The following is a 25,110-nucleotide window of genomic DNA, read 5'->3' as shown; positions in this document are numbered from 1 at the left end:
CTTTCCATGATCTCATTTCTTGTTAGGCCTCTTCACACTTAAGTGGTCCCTCACTCGGTCCTTAACATGTCTGACTTCGCAACTTCTTTTGCAGAAACAAATGTACGGTGTTTTGTAAAGTTTAAGAAATAATTACATAAAAATACTCCTCAACTTTCTATTGGCAAGGTCTCAACTTTTTCCAAGCAGATGAGGAAGAAATGTGTGTGTGTACCTGCAAGATTATTTGGGTTTTTACTGCATTATTTGTAAAGGAAATATGTAGATTTTTGTCAATAATAATTTGTATTTGCAATTTAGGTCTATTCTACAGCAGTTTCTCCTGAGTTTGACCTTTCCACGACTTCTTGAGGCAGGTATGTAGTTACTCAGCTATTGTCCTAATAAAATTTTGTTTGGGGATGTGTTGAGTTCCCCTGACCCAAGGATCTGGAAACTTTTTTATGTCATGTCGGCCTCTATTTTGTAACTCTTATCTGTTGGATTCATTGCTTCTCTTGACATTTAATGGGCGCCTATGAGGGACTGCCACTACGTCAGACAACAATAAATAAGCCGAGCAGGGGGCCCGCCCTTAATACATGCGCTTTGCTCCACGGAAATGAAGGCTCTTGGCACTGACTGTAGCGTCCCCTCCTGGTGATCTTTGTTTTTTCCACAGTTGAGATGGAAGATGATGACTTTACAGCCTCTCTGTCAAAGCAGAGCTGCATTACTGAACAGACCCAGTATTTCTTCGATAATGATAGTAAATCATTCAGTGGTGTGTTAGACTGTGGAAACTGTTCCAGGTAATTTGTTTCTTCCTTTTAGGGATAGTCTGATTTCACTAAGAAATTGTATTCGCTTTTATAATCATTACAGAAAATAACAGAGACTGTTATTAGAGTGTGAGAGAGACATGAGTAACCATTTACAGTTGGAAATAGATCTTTAGTTTTGCTGAATGTTGTTTTTTTAATTTACATTCTTTAGGATTGATCCTAACTGGTAAGTGGTAATCCTTTTGACTATAATAATAGGGTGAATGAAATTCTACCTACTTTTAGGCAGAACAAAGAGAAATGTGGTTATATTTTAATGTCTTTTTGTCTAAAAAGAGAACCCCTTTAAAAGTTTTTCTAAAGTTGTAGAACAATATGAACTGTAGTAAGATTAGAATTAATCGTCATTTTGAGTAAGTCTAAGCTAAATACAGGATTTCATTTTACATTTACTTACTAAATAGGTGTATACAAAGATAGTCTAGGGAGGGACATGTTTTACTTCTACTCTTCGCTGAAATTTAGAATTGCATGTATTTTTGAATTGAAACTAAAAGAACTAGGAGAAAATATCACTTCCTAAAATCAAAGCTAAGGTGAGTCACTAGCAGACATAAACATGTTTAGCCATTTTTGGAAGAGATTGAGAATTTAATTTGGCTAGAAGGGATAGAAGAAAAAGCCAAGGTGGGCCTTTTCAAAGTCATGAGAGAGAGTGATAATCCATGTCATAGGATCCCTGAGAATGGGGGGGAGAGGCACTTTGTTTTTAGCGAAGGAGGGCAGGTTATTCTCGAAGAAATGTTCATCTAGGAAAGAGGAAATGTGAGGAGGTGAGGATATCTGAGCATGTGAAAGGGCTGGAAGAGTTGCTAAGAGATCCAGACTTTTCTAACAGAGAACTGTTTTCTGGAAGGAGTTAAATGAAACTAGTGTGAATTTTTAACAGACCTGGTCCGTATGACTTGATGATTTACTTTAGCAAACCTCTGTGTCGTAGCAAGACAGTCTATCCACTTTAGCAAACAGTTTCGTAATCCTTTGGCCTTTGATTAATAGATGTCATTGATGGCAATCTGTGCTTTAAAAATTGACTACAAATCTTTACAATTTAAAGTAATCAGGATATTAAGTGGAATCATGGTTGCTTTTGATTGGCTTTATCCTTGTGCCCCAAGTTCAATGGAGAAAAAGAAAATAATCATTTTCTTTTTAAAATACATCATCATAAAGAAATTAATCTTCAGTGACAGATTAACATTTCTATTCGTGGTTGCTAACGGTGGCAGAAGCAGTTTAAGACATGCAAAAAATACTGCATGGAATTTAAATCCCTTATTCTGTCTGTATCTGTGTTATCCAGTTCAGTACTTACCAACCACTGGTGGCTGTTTCAATTATAACTAATAATACGCATTAGTGCCTCAGCCACATTAGTCACGTTTCAAATACTCGATAGCCTAGTGTGGCTATTTACCATATTGGAGAAAGCAGAAAACATTTCCATCTTCACAGTAGTTTGGTGAACAGCACTAGTCTAGATTTACTTTGCCATTGGCTTGGGCAAGATGCTTAGTTTGGGCTCCAAAGCTTTTAATGTGTAAAATAAGGTAATTTTGTTTATTTTCAGTAATAAATACCACAGTTCCTTAAGCATGTCAAATAAAACCTTTATTCTACGGGTTGCAACAACTCAGCAGTGCTTATTTTGCATTGAAAAACAAAGGTGACACCTAAAACATGTGTTGCAATTTTCTAGTATCGAGAGAGGTAATACACTGTGCATGCTAATAAATAAAACATGGTGATGTTTTCCTTCTACCTATTCTCATTTTGTTTTACTGTTTATGTGGGCGATGCTTTGTGTTTCAACATGTCATATTATATGTAAGAACCTTTGAAAGATTTTAATTTTTGCCCAAAAGAAAAAAATGCTCATTTTCTGTGATTTTTTTTATAACTATTTCTTTTGCAGAATCTTTCACGTAGAAAAACTTATGAACACCAACTTAATATTCATTATGGTTGAGAGCAAAGGGACTTGTCCCTGTGACACACGACTGCTCATACAAGCAGAGCAGACTTGTATCCTTTGACATCAGAAATGCTTGGAATCAAACGCCATCTTAAAGTAATGCTGCTTTAACCTCGTCACACTGATAATGCTCATCAAGAGAATAACATCACACAGCATGCCGTGATTACCTCACACAGGCAGAATGAACCTCTCATGCAAAATGTGGTTCGTAGGTGTAGACTAATGATGCCACCCAGGCACCAAGAGAATGTGAACAGTTTCTTGCTCATACAGTGAGGCTTTGTGGAGGAGGCAGTGCAGGTTTGCAGGTAGATCTGGAAATTTCGGCTTGCATGCAGGCAGGGGCAGCTGGCTTGGGAATTTATGGCCATTAGGGAGTAGTGCTGGGTTTTTGCTAGCTGGGACTTGTGTGGCTGGAGAGCTGTCAACATTCCATAGTCAAAAAATGGAGTTGAATATGGTGTACATCTACGCTGAAATATTATTCAGCCTTAAAAAAGAAGGAAGTCCCGTCGTTTGCTGTATCTGCAGTGGCCGTTAACACCAAACTGCTTATGCTTATAAATATGCTAAATGACAGCCCAGTGACTGTTAAAGCATTGTAGACCAGACCGCCTGTCCTTTTTTCATTTATTCATGTTGTTTCGGGGGGGGGGGGGCGGGAATAGTCCCAGCTGTGTTTGAAATTGGGGTTTATTGTTACCAATGAGTTTATATTTCTGTCTTGCTACATAGGAGCACCCTTGTGCGGGTTCACATGTATGGCTCCATCTTATTTGCTCATTTCAGCCACTTCTATGTTTACAGGTAACTGTTGAGTAATTGCATCTGCCAAGGGCCACACCGTGTAGAGTAAAAATAAAAACCACAGTGATCTCTTCATATAGCCACTAGTGTGACAAAAGAATTTATGTGGCAGTTTACTTCCTTAAATCCCTAAGTACTTGAACTAGTCGTGTGGGACTAGACTAATGGCATAGGTGTCTGTTCCTTGCTTTGGGAAATATTTTTTTTTAATTGTGTGGAAAGAACAAGTAATTTCGTATTCCTTAACAAGTTTCTTTAGCTGATGGTCCAGATCCTTGTGATATGGTTAAACAACCCAGATACCGAAAAGGACCCGATGTCTGCTTTGATAACAATGTCTTGGTAAGACCAAAGGTTTATTGTATTAAAATATTCTAACTCAGTAGTCATTGTCTTCAGGAACTTAAGGAAACAAATTACATTTTTAACTCAAACATGATGTCTTAATCATAGTGTTTCTCATTAACATGATGTACTTGCTGGTAGATAGATTTTTCATTTCAATACTGTTCATGGTTAGTGTAAGCTCAACAGTTGCTTCTTCTATCTGTCCTTCCAACAGAAACTGTACTTTCAAACACAATTCCCATCAATTTACTAACAATCCTAGGTCACCAATCTGATGATTTGAAACATTTTCTCATCAATAGTAATTACAGTAAATGTTATTTATGATGTGATTTGCCTCCCTTCATTGATAGTCCAATCTTTAAGATACAAAATTTATTTTTACGTGTTTCTTTAGTCTTTATTTGGTATGTTTAAAAATTTGTGACATAGCTAGTTTCCTGATATTTTGTAATTCTCCTTTTTTTTTTTTTTTTAACATGGCTCCTGACTCTGTCATAGATTTGTATTATTTCTCTTAATTGCATTTTTACCTTGCGTGTATTAGACCAGGTCAGTTACAGAGGGCTAAGTTCATAAAATTTTGCAAAACATCTAATGTCATGTAAAGATGATTGCTGCTTTTCCTATAGGTCAGCTGTCTTCCTCCAAGAAACAATCTTCTGACATACTATGCATGTAATCAGCTTTATGTTTTTAAAACCATTTTAATTAAGAAACTTGATTCTCAAATGTAAAGGCCATACCACAATTCTGCCTAATGTGAAAAATGAATTTTAAATACAACATTTCTCAATTCTGCCTCTTCAAGGTGTGCCTTTGCATTAAGTGGCTTGCATACTCCAATGAGCATACAAACTGAGAGCATAATCATCTTAGGAATTGTTTATTCCCAAAAAATGTCAGATCACCTATTAATGTACGTTTATAGAGGTTGTAATTTATTTAGAATAGACTTGTCTAGTATGTACTTATTTACTCAAATACACAGAAAAAAAGGGAATTTTCATAAATATTATCCAGTTAGCTATGATTAGAAGAGGAACAAAAAATAAGTAAAATCAGTATTGAGGAATAAGACTTAAAAAGCAAGAGGTGTTAGCCAGGAAACCCCCGTTATCTCTGCAAGGACTACTGATCATTCCTCTTTGATGGAGAAAGTGATTCCAAGTGGCAGCTAGTTGTTTTTCTCCATTTTATGCGGTTAGACTTCAACACAAATCCAGATATGAGGACTTTTGTTGTTCTATCTACTCTATTTTCAGGAGTTTGACCCTGTCAAATCATTCCCTTAAGAATGAATGTGGGCCCAAGGATAGTGGTGCTCATTAGGGGAAACTTCACTCATCAACCACTGGTCACCAAAGCCTGAGATTAAATTCACTCAAATCAACTTCCAAGATCACATAAAAACCCTATTACCCAAAATGTTTTCAACCTAGGAGACTCTATGTTTTCATCAAGGCGCGAGAAAGATTGGACTGAGACAAATTTTCAGTAATTCAAGTTCCTGTGAATTATACATCCTACTGTGTATGAAAGTACAGCTCTTGCTCAGTAGCTTAACTTGCTAATAATGTCTTGTGTTCCTTTAGCAGTGAAATGTTTTGGTAATGCTTATTTGCAATGGTCACTGTGACCCTGCTCTGGATGGAGGCTCACATAAACTGCTAACTGCCAGCAAACTGCATGAAATCTCATCTTGTATGTCTTCTTTTCTGTGTTTTCTTTCCTTTTCCTGTACTTGCTACTTTGCCCGTTATTAATAGGATCAACTTATGTGCACAACGAGTCGTGCCTGTACCATGATGTCAGCTCCTATCTTCATTTTACTGCAAGTTTTCATGTGGTGTGGATGGTCAGTCACTTTCTCTAATTTTTCTTTTTGTGTGTGTTTGGCTTGAAATTTTAATAAATAACCCATGTCCCTAAATTCATTATAATAAATGTCCTGAAAGCAGGTTTTTAAAATTCCAGTACTAATATTGTTTTGTAAATAGCTGAATTCAAATATGGCTTAAGTTTCTAATCCCAAACCCAGCATATCCTTTTCCTATGTTTATTTAAAAATCAGTATTTTCTTATAAGGTTTTGTATAAAGATTAAATCAGTACGGGAAAAATTATATGTTTCTTGATGTCTAGCTTTTTACTAAAGAAAAATACCCTGAGGATGATTATTAGAGCTGGTCATCTCAATTTTCAAAAGATGCTGACATTAAATTAATGAGCCATTTCAATTTTATCAAACATTATTTTCTAAGTCAATAATTCTATGCTTTCCTTTCTTTTTAAAACAAATATGACTTAATCAACTTTTTATATTTTTTACTACCACAATATTGATGCTATTAAAATATTTTAGTACAAGTGCTTCCAATTTCTAAGTTCATTTTACTTAGAATGACTTACAGTATCTAGGCTAAAATTATCACTTATTAACCTGTGACCAATTTCTGAATTATATTATTAGTATGACTGCATAGATGTTGTAGGCCCCAAGCTTGTGTTCATGGTTTCACTTACAGCTTTGCAGTTTTTTCTCTGATGCTCTGGGATCCTCATGGTTAGTGTTACTAGAGCAACTTTTATGGTGTTCTTTCTTCACTGCTCTCCAGGTATTCGTTGATTAGGAAACCACTAGATGGAGATATGGCCATTACTGTGAGTGCTGTGTGCTCATCAGAGGGGGAGAAAAGTGGAGTATCAGAGGGAGTCTCAGAAAACTAGTTTTTTTCCTGGGCTAATAACATAATAGTCTTCATGGCACAGGATTCCAAGTGAAAGAAACCTAGCTCACCTGGACAATTAAAAGACCAAAATGAAATGATCCCTCTGCATGAACCTGTGTTTTCAATTGATAGAGAGGTAGCTCTCTGAAGTAATGTTTTGTGATTATACCATTTACATATGAAAAGTGTAGTGAAATCATAGGTTCCATGTTGTCTTTTTTATACCTGTCTCTATTTGTGATAATAGAAATGAAAGTAAAACATAAGGGTAAAAAATTATCACATTATATTCTCTAGGTGAGGAATAGTATAAATATTTACTCTGTTTTCACCTTTGATTCAGAAGTTTACTTCTCAGTCATAGAATTTTTAGGTAAGATTTACAGGCTACAAAACTATAGGTCAGCTCCCTTGGGAGGTAAAAGATTTTTACCTTTACCTTAAAAATCTATAGGTAAGAATGAATTTACTTTTTTTCTTCTAAGACTCTCCCCTCAAAAATATGATTGAATTTTTCTTTGATATTTTTCTTTCTCACCATAACTATAACTTTACCAAGAAAATAAATAGCATTGTGGATTCAGCTGGATGGGATCAGTACATCTTAATGAAATAATTTTTGAAAGATGAAAAGAACACACCAGGGATTTCCTAATATTATTGTGTCCTTGAGGAATATATAATGAATAGCCCTGAGAAGATGATGTAGAGGGCATATACTTTACATTAATAAGACTTAAGTATTTAGAAACACAGTTATCAGTACTGAACAGTGAATCTCGTCTATGCAATGTGAGTGTTGATATGATAATATCAAAAGAAGTATCATTTTCTCTGAAACAATACAGAGTTGAAAAAATAATACAAATATTAGCAAAAAATACTGAGGATAATTGGCCGTGGTTCCTCACACTGAAGACCAATAGAGGTCAAAGTCTAAGCTTCAATGCTAGTCTAGCTACCCAGGAATGTGTGGTGGGTTAGTTTCTGCTCACAGGAAAGCTGGGATGCTGGTGTCATCTCTGACATTTTCTGATGGATGGTATCTAAGCATTTATAGAATGACTGTGTAAAGATAGGACTCTTGTATCCTGTGCAATCCAAAAAGAGTATCAATTATAGACCACTAGGACTTCAATAAAACCCAAGGGTCCAAGTGAGACCTTTTGACAAGAGCTTTGGGGCAATTTAAGTGGTAAAGAACAAAAGAAAAATAAAGCCACGGTTTATCAAAGCAAGCCAGCCAGTAATATGTATCATCGATAAAGTTCATTATTTTATGCAAACTGCAAACCTAATTTATGAAAGCAGATTACTGGGTACATGAAAAATGAATGTGTAGGTACGTGTATGTAGACAATACACACATGCATTTGTGTAGTGGAACACATATACTACCTACTTCATGAGTTAGTGTGGTTACTGTGTTATGGTGCAGTGTAGGAGAACAAATTGTTTGTTAGAGAACTTATTCCTATTAAAAGTCTTAGACTGTGTAGTTCCATCTACCTAAATAATTTTAAAAATACATTTTCTTTGAAGCTGCTGTAGGTGACCTAACTACAGAGCAGTTTAAATTAAAAAGTCAGCCATTATTTGGTGCATGTCTTCACCAGCGACTTGCCTTTTGAACATAATGAGTATAATTCAGAAAATATTGAGCTCTTACTATGTGCAATTAGTCACCGTGGTGATTCTGGTTGGGGAAAGAAAGGGCAAGTTACATGTTTCACAAGAGAAAATTGAAAATATTTTAGCCACTAGCATGCATGGTCTTAGAGAGCCTTGGGGCAAAGTCATATGCATATAAGTACAATTTAGGTGTTGTTTCTTTTAATGAGTAATGAAAAAGGAATTCTCTGCTGATATGTTTATTAGGAGTCTTTTGAGAGAAGTCTCTAGAAGAAAATTGAAAAAATTACCATATTTTAAAAACAAGTACATATAGCATTAGCACTGTATCATTTTTCTACCTGAGTGTGTTAAACTGAAACAAAGTACCCATCTTTAAAAATCAGACTGATTTACTTGCTTATAATGGTAGTCGGATTTTTGGTCTATCTTTAAGGCGGAGAAAATGCTAATGTTTCTCCCACATCTGTGCATTTGTGATTTAGAATGTATCTCTTATTTCATAGAATAATTTCAAGTCTTGGTGTATGTAGTTGTCCATGCAAAACACATGAGAAAAGATGACAGGAAACTGAAGAGGCAGATTTGTTTGTGTGAAATCAACTTGCAGACTTGAGGGACTCCAAATAACTTATCTTACCTACCCCCTCCCTGACTGCAACAGGCATCATCACATACAGGAAACGCAACTGAACAAATAAATTTTAAAAACACTAGAAATATAAACATAAAAACAATGGATCAGAGTTAGAGATATTTTTTTTTCTTTTCATAACACATTTGTTTTATGTTAACCAGAATTTCTTTGACAAAACATATCCTTACTACATGAATGGGTCTTGTTTGTATACTGATTTTCCATTCCATCACATTAACACATAATTAGCAGCTGGTCAAGAGCCAAGCCTTTACATTACTATTTTATGTTTGCAGTGTTTCTAACTAGGCTGTACCTGTGCTGCTTTATTGACTACCTACTATTCATTTATCAAGTAGTACCATACAACCTGTGTATTAGACCATTCTTCTGGGTGTGAGATATTGGAGATATATTTATACTAAAAAATATTGTTTTAATCTGGAGTTCAAATGTAAGTGAGCATCCTATTTCTTTATGTGGTTACCCAACCTAAAGGGAAAACTATTAGAACCAAGAGAAGACCAAGTGTGAAGTCCCTGGGACAGTAGACACCTTGACCTGTTGCAGAGACAGACAGTGTTATTGGAGCCGAGTGAGTTGTAGGGGTGGGGAGAGGAATACTAGAAGACAGAGAGGCCGCCAAGCTCTGGACTACATAAGGCTTTGTAGGCCATGCTAAGCCATTTGGGTTTTGTTCTGAGAGTGATAAAATTTTTGACCTATGCTTTTAAGGAGACTGTTTTTGGGTTAAAAAAAATTTGCAAAAAAGCAAGAGTAGAAGCCATGAGACATGAGAGGCAGCTTTTGAAGGAGTCTAGGCCAGAAGTGATGGTGACTAAGACATGAGATAGTGAGAAGTGCTAAGTTTGGAGATCTATTTGGAAGCTAAGTTAAGAGGATGTGCTGGTGGATTACATTGGAAAACGAGGGGCAGGGAGGGATCACAGATGACTTGTCTTTGCCCTGATCCACTTCTCCCAGAAGTATCGTTCAGAAAAAATAGTGTCTTTGGGCAACTTTGGGGCCTTTCTGAGGCATCAGAGAGGAGAGGCGGCAGAGCTCAATACCTTCAGAGGTCACAGGAGAATTCAGGTCTGAAGACACAAAGTGTGAGTTTTTGCAGTTCTGGTCCAAGATGGTGACATGGGAAGTGCCAAACTCACTTTATATCACAGACCCGCTAAACCTGTAACTAGAAACAAAGCACTTTCCTCTGGGAAAAAAAAAAATGGAGAAATGAGGTGAATGACCCATACATATTGGGTGAATGAGAAAACAACCACATTGAAACAGGTAGGAAATGCCAAGACACACTATCCCCATAATCCCTACCTCTGGCATAGCAGCGTGTAATCAGGAGGGAATTTTTAACTCTTAGCTCTTCCTTGAGGAATGAAGGGTTTGGTCTGAATACCAAGTAGTGGAATTTTAAGGCTTCCATGCAAAGTACAGTGTCCCCAATAATTATCTCTGAAAGTCTAATAGGGAGACAAGACCATAGCAAACAAACAGTTGTCAACAGGCTCCCGAGGACTCACTGTAGCTTTCCTTCCAAGGCTTAGAGAAGATGGACCAAACATCAATGCCCTATGCCCAGTCTTTCTCTGATTTAGCACCCATTTAGAGGCTGACTGCAGGCCTCCTTAGAGACAGAGGAAGGCAGTGGGCCATGCCTCCACTTTGACCCTGTGACATACTCCAAGTCACTGGTCTGTCTCCGAAGGAGCTTGTGGATCCATTTGGCATTTGGCTTTTAAGACTGCTGCCCAAAAAACACCTCCCTTTATCACTTGACCATGGTGGCCAGTAGAGCTGATCTTCTTGGGTATTGGGGGACAGTGGCAAATACACAGTTCTTAACTGTAAATTCCCCCAGGGTTCGACACAGTGAAGGCCAACTAAAATGTTCTTCTCTTAGTCATACCCTAAAAGGGGTGGGTCTATTTACATACCTCAAAAACTATTGCCTCAGGGTTCTGCCTCCAATCAGCCTGCATCCAGGTGCTGAATGAGATCATCCCCAATGGGACACAGACAGTTAAAGGCATACCCCCCACTTATTGGGAGCCACTTCAAGCCTGCGAATCGTGGTGTGTTTTTTCAAATGCACAGAAACCAACACAGAGTCCAGGAAAACGAAGATACAGAAAACAGAAAACTTTTAAAAACAACAAGATAAAACTCCACCAACAGCCCTAAAGGAGTTCAAAATAATGGTCATAAAGATGCTCACCAAAGTCAGGAGGAAAATGCAAAAGCTAAATGAGAACTTCAATAAAGAGAAAATATTAAAAAGTACAAAAAAGTCAAAGAACTGAATGTAATAAATCACAGTAATAACATAAGAGATAAAAATGACATAAATAGATTTTAAAAAGACCCTTTGACAAAATACATCATTTCATGATAAAAACCTTGGTCAGATGGGGTATGGAGGAACATACTTCAACCTAATAAAGGCCATATATGACAAACACACTTAACATTATACTCAGTGGAAGAAAATGTGGAGCTTTAACTCTCAGATCAGAGATGAGCACTGCTCTCATTCAACATAGTGTGGAAGCCCTAGCTCGAATTTTAGGTGAGACAAAGAAATAACAGGGGTCCAAATAGGGAAGGAAGAAGTAAAGCTGCCAGTATTGACAGAAAAGATGGTTCTGTATACAGAAAAACCCAAAGACTCCCTCAAAAGACTGTTGGCAGCAATCCATAATTTCAGTAAAGTTGCAGGATACAAAATCAACATACAAGTATCAGTTGCATTTCTATACACTAATAATAAAACATCTGAAAAAGAAATAAACTATCCCATTCACAACAGCATCCAAACCAAAGTATTTAGGAGTAACTTCCAGGAAGTGAAAGAGCTGCACAGTGAAAACTACAAGACTTTGCTGAAAGAAAGAACACAAGCATAAATAGATATTAATATTGTAAAATGTCCGTACCACCCAAAGACATCTATTGATTCAATGTAGCCCCCATCAAAATGCCAACAGCATTCACAGCAATAGAAAAAAATAATTCTAAAATTCATATGGACCCACAAAAGATTCAAAATCCCATAGTCGTCCTGAGGAAAAAGAAAAAAGCTGCAGGTATCAGATTTCTGTATTTTAGATTATACTATAAACCTATAGTAATCAAAACAGTATAGTACTGGCACAAAAATAGACACATAGGCTAGTGGAATAGAAGAGAGCCCAGAAGGAAACCCTTACATGTATATGGTCAACTAATATTCAGCACAAAAGCCAAGAACACCCCATGGGGAAAGGATAGTCACCAACAAATGGTGCTGGGAAAATTGAACACATGCAGGGCAATGAAACTGGACCCCTATCTTATACCACTCACAAAAATTAACTCAGAGAAGATCAAAGACTTTAATATAAGACCTGATAGTAAAAAACATCCTAGAAGACAAAGTAGTAAAGAAGTTCCTTGACATTGGTCCTGTCAATGATTTTTGGATACAATACCAAAAGCACAAAAAACCAAAGCAGAAATCAACAAATGGGACTATGGCAACTTTGAATGCTTCTCCACAAAGAAACAACCAAATGAAAAGGCAACCTACAGAATGGGGGAAAAAATGCAAGCCATGTATAGGAAAAGGAGTTAATATCCAGAGTATTTGAAGAACTCATTAAAGTTTAAAAAAAAAAACAATTAAAAAATGGGCAGGAAAACTAAATAGACATGTTTTCAAAGATGACATCAAAATGGCCAACAGCTACATGAAAAGATGTTCAACATTACTAGTCATTAGGGAAAACAAATCAAAACTGCACACTTCAGCTTTAAGGACACACACCTTAAAGTATGTGAAAGTAAATGGATAGACAAATATATTCCATGCAAATGGAAATCAAAAGAAAGCTGGGGTAGCTATACCTGGACACAAGAGACCTCAAGACAAAAACTGTACTAAGAAACATAATCATTATATATTGATAAAGGGTTCAGTTAAAAGTGGATATAACATTTAGAAATATTTATGCACCTGATATAAAGGGGCTTAAAGATAGTAAGGCAAATATTAACAGACCTGACAGGAGAAGTAGGCAGCAATATAGTAATAGTAATAATACTAAACAGGAGACTTCAGTCGCCCACTTTCATCAATGGATAGATCATCCAGACAGAAAATGAATAAGCAAACACTGGAATTAAATAACCCATTAGATCACATGGATTTAAGTGACACTTACAGAACATTGTTCTGAAATGAACATGGAACATCTTCCAGGATAGAACATAAGTCACCAAAAAAGCCTTAATAAATTTGAGAAGATTAAAATCCTAGCAAACATCTTCTCTGGCCACAGTTGTATCAAACTAGATCTCAACAATATAAAGAAAACTGGACAATTCACAAATATGTGGAGATTAAACAATACGCCACTCAACAGTCATGGGTCAAAGAAGAAATCTTAAGGGAAATTACACACACACACAGACAAATGAGACAAATGAAAATGGAAATACACTGAACCAAAACTATTGGCAAGCAGCAAAGCAGTTCTAAGAGGAAAGTTTATAGTGATAAACACCTATATTAAGAATAGACAAACATCTTAAATAAATTTACACCTCAAGGATTAATAGCAAATGAAGCCTAATGCTAGGAGGTAGGAAATAACAAAAATCATGGCAGAAATAAGTGAAATAGCAACCAAAAAGACAATACAATACATTGCAATTAAGAACTGGTTTTTTTTGAAAAGAAAAACAAAACTTTAGTTAGACTTACCAAGGAAAAGAGGATTAAAATAAAACTAGGAATGAAAAAAAGACATTAAAATTGTTATCACAAAATATAGAAGATAAGAAACTACTATATAAACAATACATGGCAAAAATTGGGAACTCTAAAAGAAATTGATAAATTCTTAAAAAATATGGAGCCTATCAAGAGTGATTCATGAAGAAACAGAAAATCTGAACATATCCATTACTAGTAAGCAGATCGAATCAGCTATCAAAAACCTCCCAACAATCAGAAGCCAAAGACCAGATGGCTTCACTGGTGAGTTAAACCAAACATTCAAAGAAGAATTAATACCAATCCCTCTCAAACTCTTCCAAAAATATAGCAAGAGGGAACACTTTCAAGCTCATTTAACAAAGCCAGCCTTACCATAATACCAAAACCAGACAAGAACACTGCAGGAATAGAAAGTTACAGGCTAGTATCTTTGAAGAACCTAGATGCAAAAATCCTCAAGAAAATGTTAGCAAGCTGAATCCAGCAACACAAAACCATATACCATGATTAACTGGGATGCAAGGACAGTTTCACATTCACAAATGAACCAGTGTGAACCATATTAATAAAGTGAAGGGGAAAAGAAAATCGTATGATCTCAATAAATGCAGACAAAGCACTTGCAAAATTTAACATCCGCTGTGATTAAAAACCCTTAACAAAGTTGGTATATATGATCTGTACTTCAACAAAATAAAGGCTCACAGCTATCATCCACAATGGTAAAATTAGAAGAAGCTAACAGCCAAGTACCAGAAACTAACAGCTTCTCCTCTAATGCCATGAATAAGACAAGGATGCCCATTCTTGCCACTTTCTTTAACGTAGTACTGTAAGTTCTAGGCAGAGCAAATACGCAAGAAAAATAATAGGCATCCAAACTGCAAAAGAGAAAATTATCTCTATTTGCAGATGGTATGATATTGTATATAGAAAACCCTAAGAAATCCACTTATTCAAATAAATTTAGTAAAATTTCAAGATTAAAAAAAATGTAAATGTAAAAAATGAGTTCTATTTTATACACTAACAGAAGTTGTTAAAATAATTTCATTTATAATTCTGCCAAAAAATCAAATACTTAGTAAATTTAACCAAGGGGGTAAACACCAAAAACTATAACATAAAAGAACTTGAAAAATAAAGGGAAAGATACTAGTTCTCATGAATTAGAATATTGTTAAAATGCGGTTGCCTGGGTGGCTCAGTCAGTTGGGCATCTGACTTTGGCTCAGGTCATGATCTCACTGTTGGTGGGTTCAAGCCCCACGTCAGGCTCTGTGCTGACAGCTCAGAGCCTGGAGCCTGCTTCAGTTTCTGTGACTCCCTCTCTCTGCCCCTCTCCCACTCATGCTCTGTCTCAAAAATAAATAAATATTAAAAAAAAATTTAAAAAAAGATTATTGTTAAAATGTGCATACCATACAAAGCAATCTACAGATTCATTGAAATTCCTATCAGAATTTCAATGACATTTTTCACTGAAATACAACAAATGATTCTAACATATGTATGAAACCACAAAACCGTAACAGGCAAAGCAACCTTGAGAAAGAAGAACAAAGCTGGAGACATCACACTTCTTGATATGAAACTATATTATACAAATACATTAATCAAAACAGTGTGGTACTGGCACACACAGACACACAGATCAATGTAACAAAACAGCCCAGGAGTAAACCCACGTATGTATGTTCCATTAACTTATGACAAAGGAGCCAAGAATGTATTGGGAAAGAACAGTCTCTTCATTACATAGTGCTGATGGGGCACCGGGGTAGCTCAGTAGGTTGAGCATCTGACTCCTGATCTCAGCTCAGGTCATTATCCCAGGGTCATGGGAGCCAGCCCTGCATTGGGCTTCACACTAAGCATGAAGTCTGCTTTAGACTCTCTCTCTCGTTCCCCCTCTGCAGTTCTCCCCTGTTCACACTCCCTCTCTCTAAAAATTAAAAAAAAAAAAAAAAAGTACTGGGAAAACTGAAAGCCCACACACAAAAGAATAAAAATGGACCACTATCTTACACTGTCAACAAAAGTCAACTGAAAATGGATTAACTACTTGAATGTAAGACCTGAAACCATAAAACTCCCAGAAGAAAACCTAGGAAGCAATCTTGTTGACATGGGTTTTGACAACTATTTCTTTTCTTTTTTTTTTTTTTAATTTGATCCCAACAGCAAAGGCAAGAAAAGCAAAAATCAACATGGGACTACATCAAAATTAAAAGTTTCTGCACAGCAAAGGAAACCAATAAACTTGAAAGGCAATACACAAAATGGGAGGAACTGTTTGCAAATTATGTATCTGATAAGCGACCAGTATCCCAAATGTATAAAGAAATCAAGTCGGATAATATCAAAAGAAATCTGATTAAAGAGCTGACAGAGAATCTGAGTAGAATTTTTCCCAAATTCCTATGAATGGGCAACAGGTCCAAGCACACCTTATTTTACTGCGCTTTGCTTTTATTGAACTTTACAGATACTGCATTTTTTTTTTTAACAAATTGAAGGTTTGTGGCAACCCTGCCTCAAGCAAATGTATTTGTGCCATTTTTCCAACAGCATGTGCTCACTGGTGTCTTTGTGTCACATACGGTTTTCACAGTGTCTTTGATAGTACCATTCTAATTGTTTGGGGGCACCACAAACCACACCCATTTAAGACAACACACTTAAGAAATGTTATTTGTGTTCAGAAAGCTCTACCGACCAGCCATTTCCTCAGCTCCTTTTCTCTCATTGGGCTTTGCTATTTCCTGAGACAAAATGATCCTGAAATGAGGCCACTTAGTAACCCTACACTGGTCACTAAGTGTTCAAGTGAAAGGAAGAGTCACATGTCTCTTACCTTAAAAGGTAGCGAGGAAGCTATGTCAAAGGCCAACACGTGCTGAATGCTAGGCCTCTTATGCAAAACATTTGGTCAAGTTGTGGATGTAAAGGAAAAGTTCTTAAAGGAAATTAGAAGTAAAAGTGCTATTTCAGTGAACACACAAATGGTTAAAAAAAAAAAGGCAAAGTTTTAGGGGTCTGCATAGGAGATCAATCTAACCACAACATTACCTAAGCTGAAGCCAAATCCACATTAAGGCCCTAATTTTCTTCCTTTCTGTGAAAGCTGGGAGAGAGGAAGAAGCTGCCAAAGAAAAGTTTGAAGCTAGCAGAGGTTAGTTCATGAGACTGAAGTGAAGAAGCCAGCTCCATACCATAACAGTATAAGGTAAAACAGCAAGCTATCCAGAAGATCTAAGTAGGTAATTAATGAAAATGGCTACAGTAAGTGAGAGATTTTCAATGTAGAAGAAATAGCCTTCTATTAAAACAAGATGCCATCTAAATCCTTCATAGCTACAGACGAGAAGTCAACGCCTATCTTCAAACGATAGACCGTATCTCTTGTTAGGGGCTAATGAGCTGGTGGCTTGAAGTTGAAGTCACTGCTCATTGACCCTTCTGAAAATCCTAGGGTTCTTAAAAATTAGGCTTGATTTACTCTGCCTGTGTTCTCTATCCATGGACAACAAAGCTTGGATGACAACACATCTGTTTACAACACGGTTTACTCAATATTTGAAGTCCACTGTTGAGACCTACTACTGAGGAGAAAAAAGTCCTTTCAAAATGTGACTACTTACTGAGAATGCACCTTGTCACCCAAGAGCTATGACAGAGATGTATAGTGAGATACATGTTGTGTTCATGCCTGCTAACACATCATTTTGCAGCCCATGGATCAAGGAGTAATTTCCACTTGTCCAAGTCTTGTTATTTAGGAAATACACATTTTGTAAGCCTATAGTTGTCACAGATACTCCTCTAATGGATCTGGGCAAACTTTATTGAAAACTTTCTGGAAAGGATTCACCATTCTAGATGTTATGAAGAACATTCACAATTCAAGGGAGAAGCCAAAATATCAACATGAACATGAGTTTAGAAGAAGTTGATTTGAACCCTCACAGATGACTGAGTGGTTCAAGAATGCCGTAGAGGAAGTAAGTGCAGATGGGGTAGAAACAACAAGAAGACTAGAATTACAAGTGGAGGCTGAAGATGTAACTGAATTGCTGCAATCTCATGATAAAACTTGAGTGGATGGAGAAGATGAAACACAATAGATGAACATAGGGGAAGGGGAGAAAAATACGACAAAAACAGACAGGGAGACAAACCATAAGAGACTCTCAAATACAGAGAAGAAACTGAGTGTTGCTGGAGAGAGGCGGGGGTTGGGGGAATGTGCTAAATGGGTGACGGGCATTAAAGAGGGCACTTGTTGGGATGAGCACTGTGTGTTACAAGGAAGTGATGAATCACTGTGTTCTATACCTGAAACCACGACAACACTGTATGGTAAATAACTTGAATTTAAAGAAATTTTTTTAAAAACTTGAATGAATGGGGGCGCCTGGGTGGCGCAGTCGGTTAAGCGTCCGACTTCAGCCAGGTCACGATCTCGCGGTCCTGGAGTTCGAGCCCCGCGTCAGGCTCTGGGCTGATGGCTCAGAGCCTGGAGCCTGTTTCCGATTCTGTGTCTCCCTCTCTCTCTGCCCCTCCCCCGTTCATGCTCTGTCTCTCTCTGTCCCAAAAATAAAATAAACATTGAAAAAAAAAATTTTTTTTAAAAAAAAACTTGAATGAATGAAGGTTTAATTCTTATGGATGAACCAAAGTAGTTTCTGGAAATAGAATGTTGTACTCCTGGTGAAGATTCTGTGGCTATTTTTGAAATGACAACAGAGGAGTTGGAATGCTACGTAAACTTAGTTGATTATGCATCAACAGGATTTGAGAGGATTGACTTTAATTTTGAAAGAAGTTCTATTGTGGGCACAATACTACCAAACAGCATCCCAGAATGTAAGGAAATTGTTCTTGAAAGGAAGCATCCATCAATGCAGCAAACTTTTTGTTGTCTTATTTTAAGAAATTGCAATAGCCATTCAGCAACTACCACCCTCATCAGTCAGCAGCCATCATCAATCGTGGCAAGACCCTTGACCGGGGTGGGGGGGGATTATGACTCCCTGAAAGCTCAGATGATGATTAGCATTTTTTAGCACCAAAGTATTTTTTAAATTAAGGTATGTACTTTTTTAGACACAAGGCTATTGTACACTTAAGAGACTACACTATAGTATAAACATAACTTTTATATGCACTGGGAAACCAAAAAATTCATCTGAGTAGCTTTATTGAGATATTCACTTTATTCGATATCTACAATTGGAACTGAACCTGCAGTATATCCATCTTATGTCTATACGTGAAAGAGGCTCAGCATCACTTAGGAGATATGTGCAAATCTAAACTTCAATAAGATATCACTTCACACATGCTAGAATGGCTATTATCAAAAAGACAAGAGATCACCATTATGGCAAGGATGTGGAAAATGGGAATCCTGTGTGAGGGACCAGGGAAAACTGGTATGGAGGTTCCTCAAAAAATTAAAAATATAACTGTATGAATCAGGAATTCTAAGTATTCACTTGAAGAAAACAAAAACACTAATTAGAAAAGACATAGGGACCTCTGGGTGGCTCAGTCGGTTAAGCATCCAACTTCAGCTCAAGTCATGATCTCACAGTTCCTGGGTTTAGACCCACATTGGGCTCTGTGCTGACAGCTTGGAGCCTGCTTCAGATCTGTGTCTCTCTCACTCTCTGCCCCTCCCCCACTTGCACTCTCTCTCAAAAGCAAACATTAAAATTTTTTTTCCAGAAAAAGTCATAAGCCCTCCTATGTTGACTGAGACATTTTTTCAATAGCCAAGATATAGAAACAACCTAAGTGTCCGTCAACAGATGAATGGATATAGAAGTGTTATATAGATAGATATATAGGACAGCCAGCCATTTGTGACAACCTGGTTGGACCTTGAGGGCATTATGCTACATGAAACAAGCTAGATAAAGACAAATATTGCATGACATTACTTATATATGGATTCTATTTTTAAAAAATCAAATCATAGGGGCACCTGGGTGGCTCAGTCAGTTGAGCGTCTTGACTTCGGCTCAGGTCATGATTGCATGGTTTATGAGTTCAAACCCCGTGTCGGGCTTGGGGCTGACAGCTTGGAGCCTGGAGCCTGCTTCAGATTCTGTGTGTCTCTCTCTCTGCCCCTCCCGTGCTCATGCTCTCTCTCGCTCTCTCAACAATAAATAAATGTTAACATTTTTTTAAATCAAATTCATAGAAACAAAGAGTAGAAAAGTAATTGCCAGTACCTAAGGGGAGATAGGGAGAGTTTGGTAAAAGGGTACAAACTTTCAGCTATACTATGAATACACTCTGAGGATCTAATAAAATGTGATGACTTACAGTTGATAACACTGTGAAATTAAATATTGTCATCAAAGGGGGAAAATGATAAATATGTGGATAATGGAAATGTTATTTAATGGGGGAAGGGGTTATCTTTTCACAATGTCTAAGTATATCAGATCACCTAAATGTACACTTGAAATATCTTACAATTTTGTTTGTCCATTTAAACTGAAACTCAGACTTTAAAGAAAAAAATGATAACACAAAAAAGCAAAAATCATTTCCTATTCAAAAGGATAAAAGTAGAAGTTATTAACAGATGTGTGGAATTTAAAGCTATAGGACCAGATTACATTACCTAGGAAGAAAGTGTAAATAAAAAGAACCCCTGGAAAAGTCTGTCACGTAGAGAGCATGAAGAGAGGCATGTTGAGCCAAAGAGAGCAAGATGAACCCCCAACAAGTTTGGAAGAAGCCAAAAGCGTTAGGCAAATATACATGAGAAAATATTGCAAGGGGAGAATATTCTACATTGCCAAATGCTCCTGACAAGTCAAATACAATGAGGACCAAGAATTGATCATTATTTTATGTTTTGCCTTATATTTAGTTGATTACGAAAAATAAATTTTTCATAATAGATTTTGTTTCTTTTAGACATCTCTTTAACAAACAGAAAAAGCATTCTGCCTGAAAATGCAACTCAAATTTTATTTATTGGGTGGCAAGTACTGTATTAAACCCTAGTGAGGAAAACAAGCCAAACCAGCTCAGAGTCTGTGAAATTATTCTGAACATTTTACTCAGTTCTTTACTCATGTAGCCTATTCTTTTGATTATTGGAAGATGCACCTTGGCATAGTGAAGGCTGTAAGAAAAAAATCATATCTAATTACTTTCCTAAACATCTTTTTTTTTAATTTATTTATTTTGAGAGGAGAAAGAATGCAGGCATGCGGGGGATGGCAGAAAGAATGGGACAAAGAGAATCCCAAGCAAGCTCCATGCTGTGGAGGTGGGTCTCCATCCCACCAACCATGAGATCATGACCTGAGTTGAAACCAAGAGTCAGATGCTTAACTGACTGAACCATCCAGGCACCCCTCTCCTAATCATCTTTTATGAAATTCAATAATTAAAGGGAATTAAGGATATAGAAAAACTTACAGAATACAGAACCTAGGAATAAAAAATAAAGGATAATTTTTCCAATAGTAGGGAACTTAATGACTTCATGAGCCATCACTAGACCATGGGGCATGCAGATGTCAATTGCTGGTATTTCATGGTTCTGTAAACTAGACAAGCATCTCTTGCTAGCTTAGCTCTTTATTTTGAGTATGTTCTTAGAGTGTCCTTTCAGGTGTGGTTCAAATACATTATTATTTTTAATTTTGGTGAATGTCCCGATGCTACATGTGCAGTATGGTATGTTCACCTTTGAAATTGGATATAAGGGATATGGAAAATAGAGAAGTGTGTTTCTTAAATTGATCTGACCTGTCCCAAACTTTGCCTTATTGAGCCTCATTGCTAAAATCATAATTCTTGGGAATTATAAAATCTGCTAGTAAATTTTATTTTTACTTATGGTCATGAATATATAAGAAGAATATCCGGTACTATGGAAGTTTTTGTTTTGTTTTGTTTTTTGTCCTTTTTTTTTTGCAACTAGTATATTACTCTAATATATATATACTTATATACAACTAGTATATTACTCTAATATATATATATACTTATATACAACTAGTATATTATACTCTAATATAATAATAATATATTATATTGCAACTAGAGTATATTACTCTAAACAGCGTTTTTTGTTGATGTGTTTTCTTTCTTAATCATCAGAATCTGCAGCTCAAAATGTAAGGCATTCTTGAAACAGTACTAGAGAAATTGCTTTATTCAGAACGTTGAACTATAAAGTTTAGGGTAATGTAATTTATTTGGATTCAAACTAAAGCACTTTTGTAAGGTGAGTTCAGAAGTGGACTATACGTGGGTGCTCCAAAAGATTCATACTGAGTATTTCCTCAGGATTTTTCTTTTTCCTTTTCTTTCCAACAGGAGGATTATACTGACTGTGGTGGTGTTTCTGGATTGAATCCCTCCCTGTGGTCCATCATTGGCGTCCAGTTTGTACTACTTTGGCTTTTATCTGGCAGCAGACACTGCCAGTTGTGACCTTCTAAAACTAAATCTGCATAATTAAACTCCAGACCCTGCCAAAACATGAGCCCTTGGTCGCATTAAAATAGGGTCAACTGTGGAATCAGCAGAACACTAGCTGGGCCCATACCATGGCATAAATGTAAGGCGCAGACTCATATGACACCCACTGGCTGCATGTCAGGGTATCAGATCCTTGAACTTGTGTGAATGCTGCATCATCTATGTATAACATCAAAGCAAAATTCTATACATGCTCTATTGGAAGATTTGAGAGTTTGTCGTTGCATTGTTGGTGATTACATGTAAAAGGGCTCCCCATACTGTTTATGAATCATACAAATTGTCTTGACCTTGACATGGAATTTTGACCTGCTGCAATTCTCGTTCTTTAACCAAGAAAATCTCTAGAGGAAAAAATGGAGTTATTTTTGCCTTCACGTATTCTTCTGTTAAAAATTATTTCCTGCTTTGAGTAATGGCTATTGAAAAAAAAACAAAACAAAACAGAGAGATTGGTGTAATCTGTTGAAATAGAAATAATGGCTAATTTTCTACAAAAAAAAAATTCGCCATAAATAAAATGCCTTATGAAGAATGGCTTCTCTGCCAAAAATATAACACAAATGATGACCAATTAAGTTTAGCTGAGAGAATGAATTGGTGTTTGAAAATAATAACTAAGAAACTATTAAACTAAAGGTGCTTGAAGGTGCAATTTGAATATGTTACCTATTTCCTCATAAATGTAAGCCCTTAATAAATGCTTCGATGTAATGTTTCTTTTGTTCACAGTAAAGTTATGTAGTGCTAGCCAGATATTTCAAAAAGCTCTAAGAGAAACTTGTTGGGGGGAGGGGAAAACGTTTTTTCTCGTGATAAATGAACTTTGGTTACCAAGGGTATTTTGCATGATGCTGCTGCTACTTTAACTTTCGGTTTTTGTTTTTCTCTTACTGTAGAGTATAGTCCTTTGAAAAGTTAACTGAGTGACATTATTGTTATGTAAGACTCTGAACCTTGCAGTGGAATGCACTTAAGTCATCTTTACAAATGTCGTTCAATTACTCTGAATATACTGTGCAATGTCAATGCCGAATGATTGGGTTAGGGAAATGGTGAAATGGGAATTAATGGATTTTATACAGACTCGTGCTTTTGCCTGAAAACCTATGTACAGATATTTTAAGTACATAAATCAGATTTGACACATTTATTTTTTGAAGAGTACATATATGTTCTCAATGAAGATTCATACTAGGTTTCCTCTTTGTTCGTTTGAATAGTAGCACATAAAATCCAAACATTTCTGCTGCTGCTGCTTTTGTCCCTCCATTTTAAGCGGTATGATCACTTGACCAAAATTTCCATGCAGTTTGCTGAGGGTTTTATAACAATCTGAACAAATAGGAAACCTTGAATCTGTATGTATACACATGAATACTTGATTGTGAATAATCAAAATTGTTTTTATACAGCCTCATTGGTGAAAATGATTAGTATAGTAAATCAGATATTTCATTATAGAGTAATATGGTAGATTATTATTTATGCTTTTCAAAATAATTTTCAAGAGTCAACAGTGTTTGAAGAAAGGGTAAAAACAATGAATGTGTAATTCTAGTTAAAGTGAGCAATTCTGCCGAAGGCTAGAAGTGTGCAGATATTTTTTATGGCAAGATGCATTTGTTCTTATTTTGAACATGCCAAATTCTGGTGTGTGTATATGCTGGAAATTTTCTTATATGTCATTTTTAAGTCAAAATCTTATTAACATTATCCAGCATGCTTTAATATGCTCTGCATATCAAAGACATAACCACGTCTTTAGCATAGCTTAAAAGACATTTGTTTTGTTTTTAGCTTTGCATACATTTGTCATTCCCTCTCACCACCAGTATACCCTGGGTACTATTTGTGTATATTTCCTTATTTAAACTATTTTTTATTTATAAATGGGGGGGGCGGGAATGGAATCACTTTGCCAGCTATTGTTCTAGGAGTTGACATCAGTTACCATTTCTATCTCATTGTTGTGATTTTGTAGTCTCATTTGTAACTGGTATTGACATTTTAGAAAACACCAAAGTGATTTAAAAAAATACGGAACTTCTCACTCTAGTAACACTATGTTTAAATCATGTTGTTTGTTAATTAAATATTTAAAACTTCTTGTTAACTTTTGCTAGACTATTTTAGGTCATGAAAGTGTTGGGAAGGGGATATCAAAATATCAAATTATGTTAGTTCGTGTGTATATATGATGCACATTAAAACAACTGAATTGCTTCCAGCATACAACAAACTACCTTAAAATTATCCTTCAAATCTATTAAATATGTTTTCATGGCTAATGTCACTGAAATAGTATGTTTTCATCAACTGCATTATTGTTGCCTCCATCACAGTTAACCTTGGCATCTCTTGGCAGGGTCCTATTGATTCCATTTGCCATCAAAATATATTTACGTGCACGAGTCTTGCTATGATCCTTTTTTTTTTCTGTTATAAAACAAACCTATATTATGAGACCCACATACATGGTGATAAATTGGGTAAGAACGTGCTTTCTGACTAAAAATTGTTCTCATGCCTAATACTGGCCTTCATACGTTTAGCATTTTTTCAAAGACAGTAACACTCATTCCATCACACTGTTATATTTAATTTAGGATTTTTCTGTGAGTTCTAATTGTCGACCAGAACTTAAATAGCCTGTTATAAATACTGGTTTTCAAAGACTAAACAATATAAGAGATCAAGAAAAAAAGCTTTTAGACTCTTAGGTTCATTTAATTTTGGCTCTACTCATCCAGTTTCATGTAGTTTGCCATTAGAACAAAATCAAAATAAGTCTTACGTTGGTGTTGAGTAACAGGAATGATTTTTGCATTAATGGTTTCTTTATATTTTCTTCAT

At 36.2% G+C, this 25,110-nt stretch overlaps 1 protein-coding gene across 6 annotated transcripts in view; it reads left to right on the top strand.

Annotated features, from left to right (window-relative positions):
• CACNA2D1 (calcium voltage-gated channel auxiliary subunit alpha2delta 1) overlaps positions 1 to 22,206 on the top strand; it is a 494,284-nt gene extending 472,078 nt beyond the window's left edge. For all 6 annotated transcript variants that reach the window (XM_047096155.1, XM_047096153.1, XM_047096154.1 and 3 more), the window contains 5 exons: positions 301 to 356; positions 662 to 791; positions 2,740 to 2,849; positions 3,869 to 3,951; positions 22,090 to 22,206. In XM_047096155.1, the coding sequence (XP_046952111.1) occupies positions 301 to 356; positions 662 to 791; positions 2,740 to 2,849; positions 3,869 to 3,951; positions 22,090 to 22,206 (496 nt within the window). The remainder of the gene's footprint in view (positions 1 to 300; positions 357 to 661; positions 792 to 2,739; positions 2,850 to 3,868; positions 3,952 to 22,089) is intronic.
• Positions 22,207 to 25,110: the final 2,904 nt, after the last annotated feature.

The sequence above is a fragment of the Lynx rufus genome, unplaced genomic scaffold (genome assembly GCF_022079265.1).
Source record: "Lynx rufus isolate CCGP_SWC_20201006 ecotype Redwood Valley unplaced genomic scaffold, mLynRuf1.p SCAF_4, whole genome shotgun sequence".
Classification (NCBI taxonomy): Eukaryota; Metazoa; Chordata; class Mammalia; order Carnivora; family Felidae; genus Lynx; species Lynx rufus.
The sequence above is the reverse complement of the archived record's forward strand: the minus strand, read 5'-3'. Positions and strand labels throughout refer to the sequence as shown.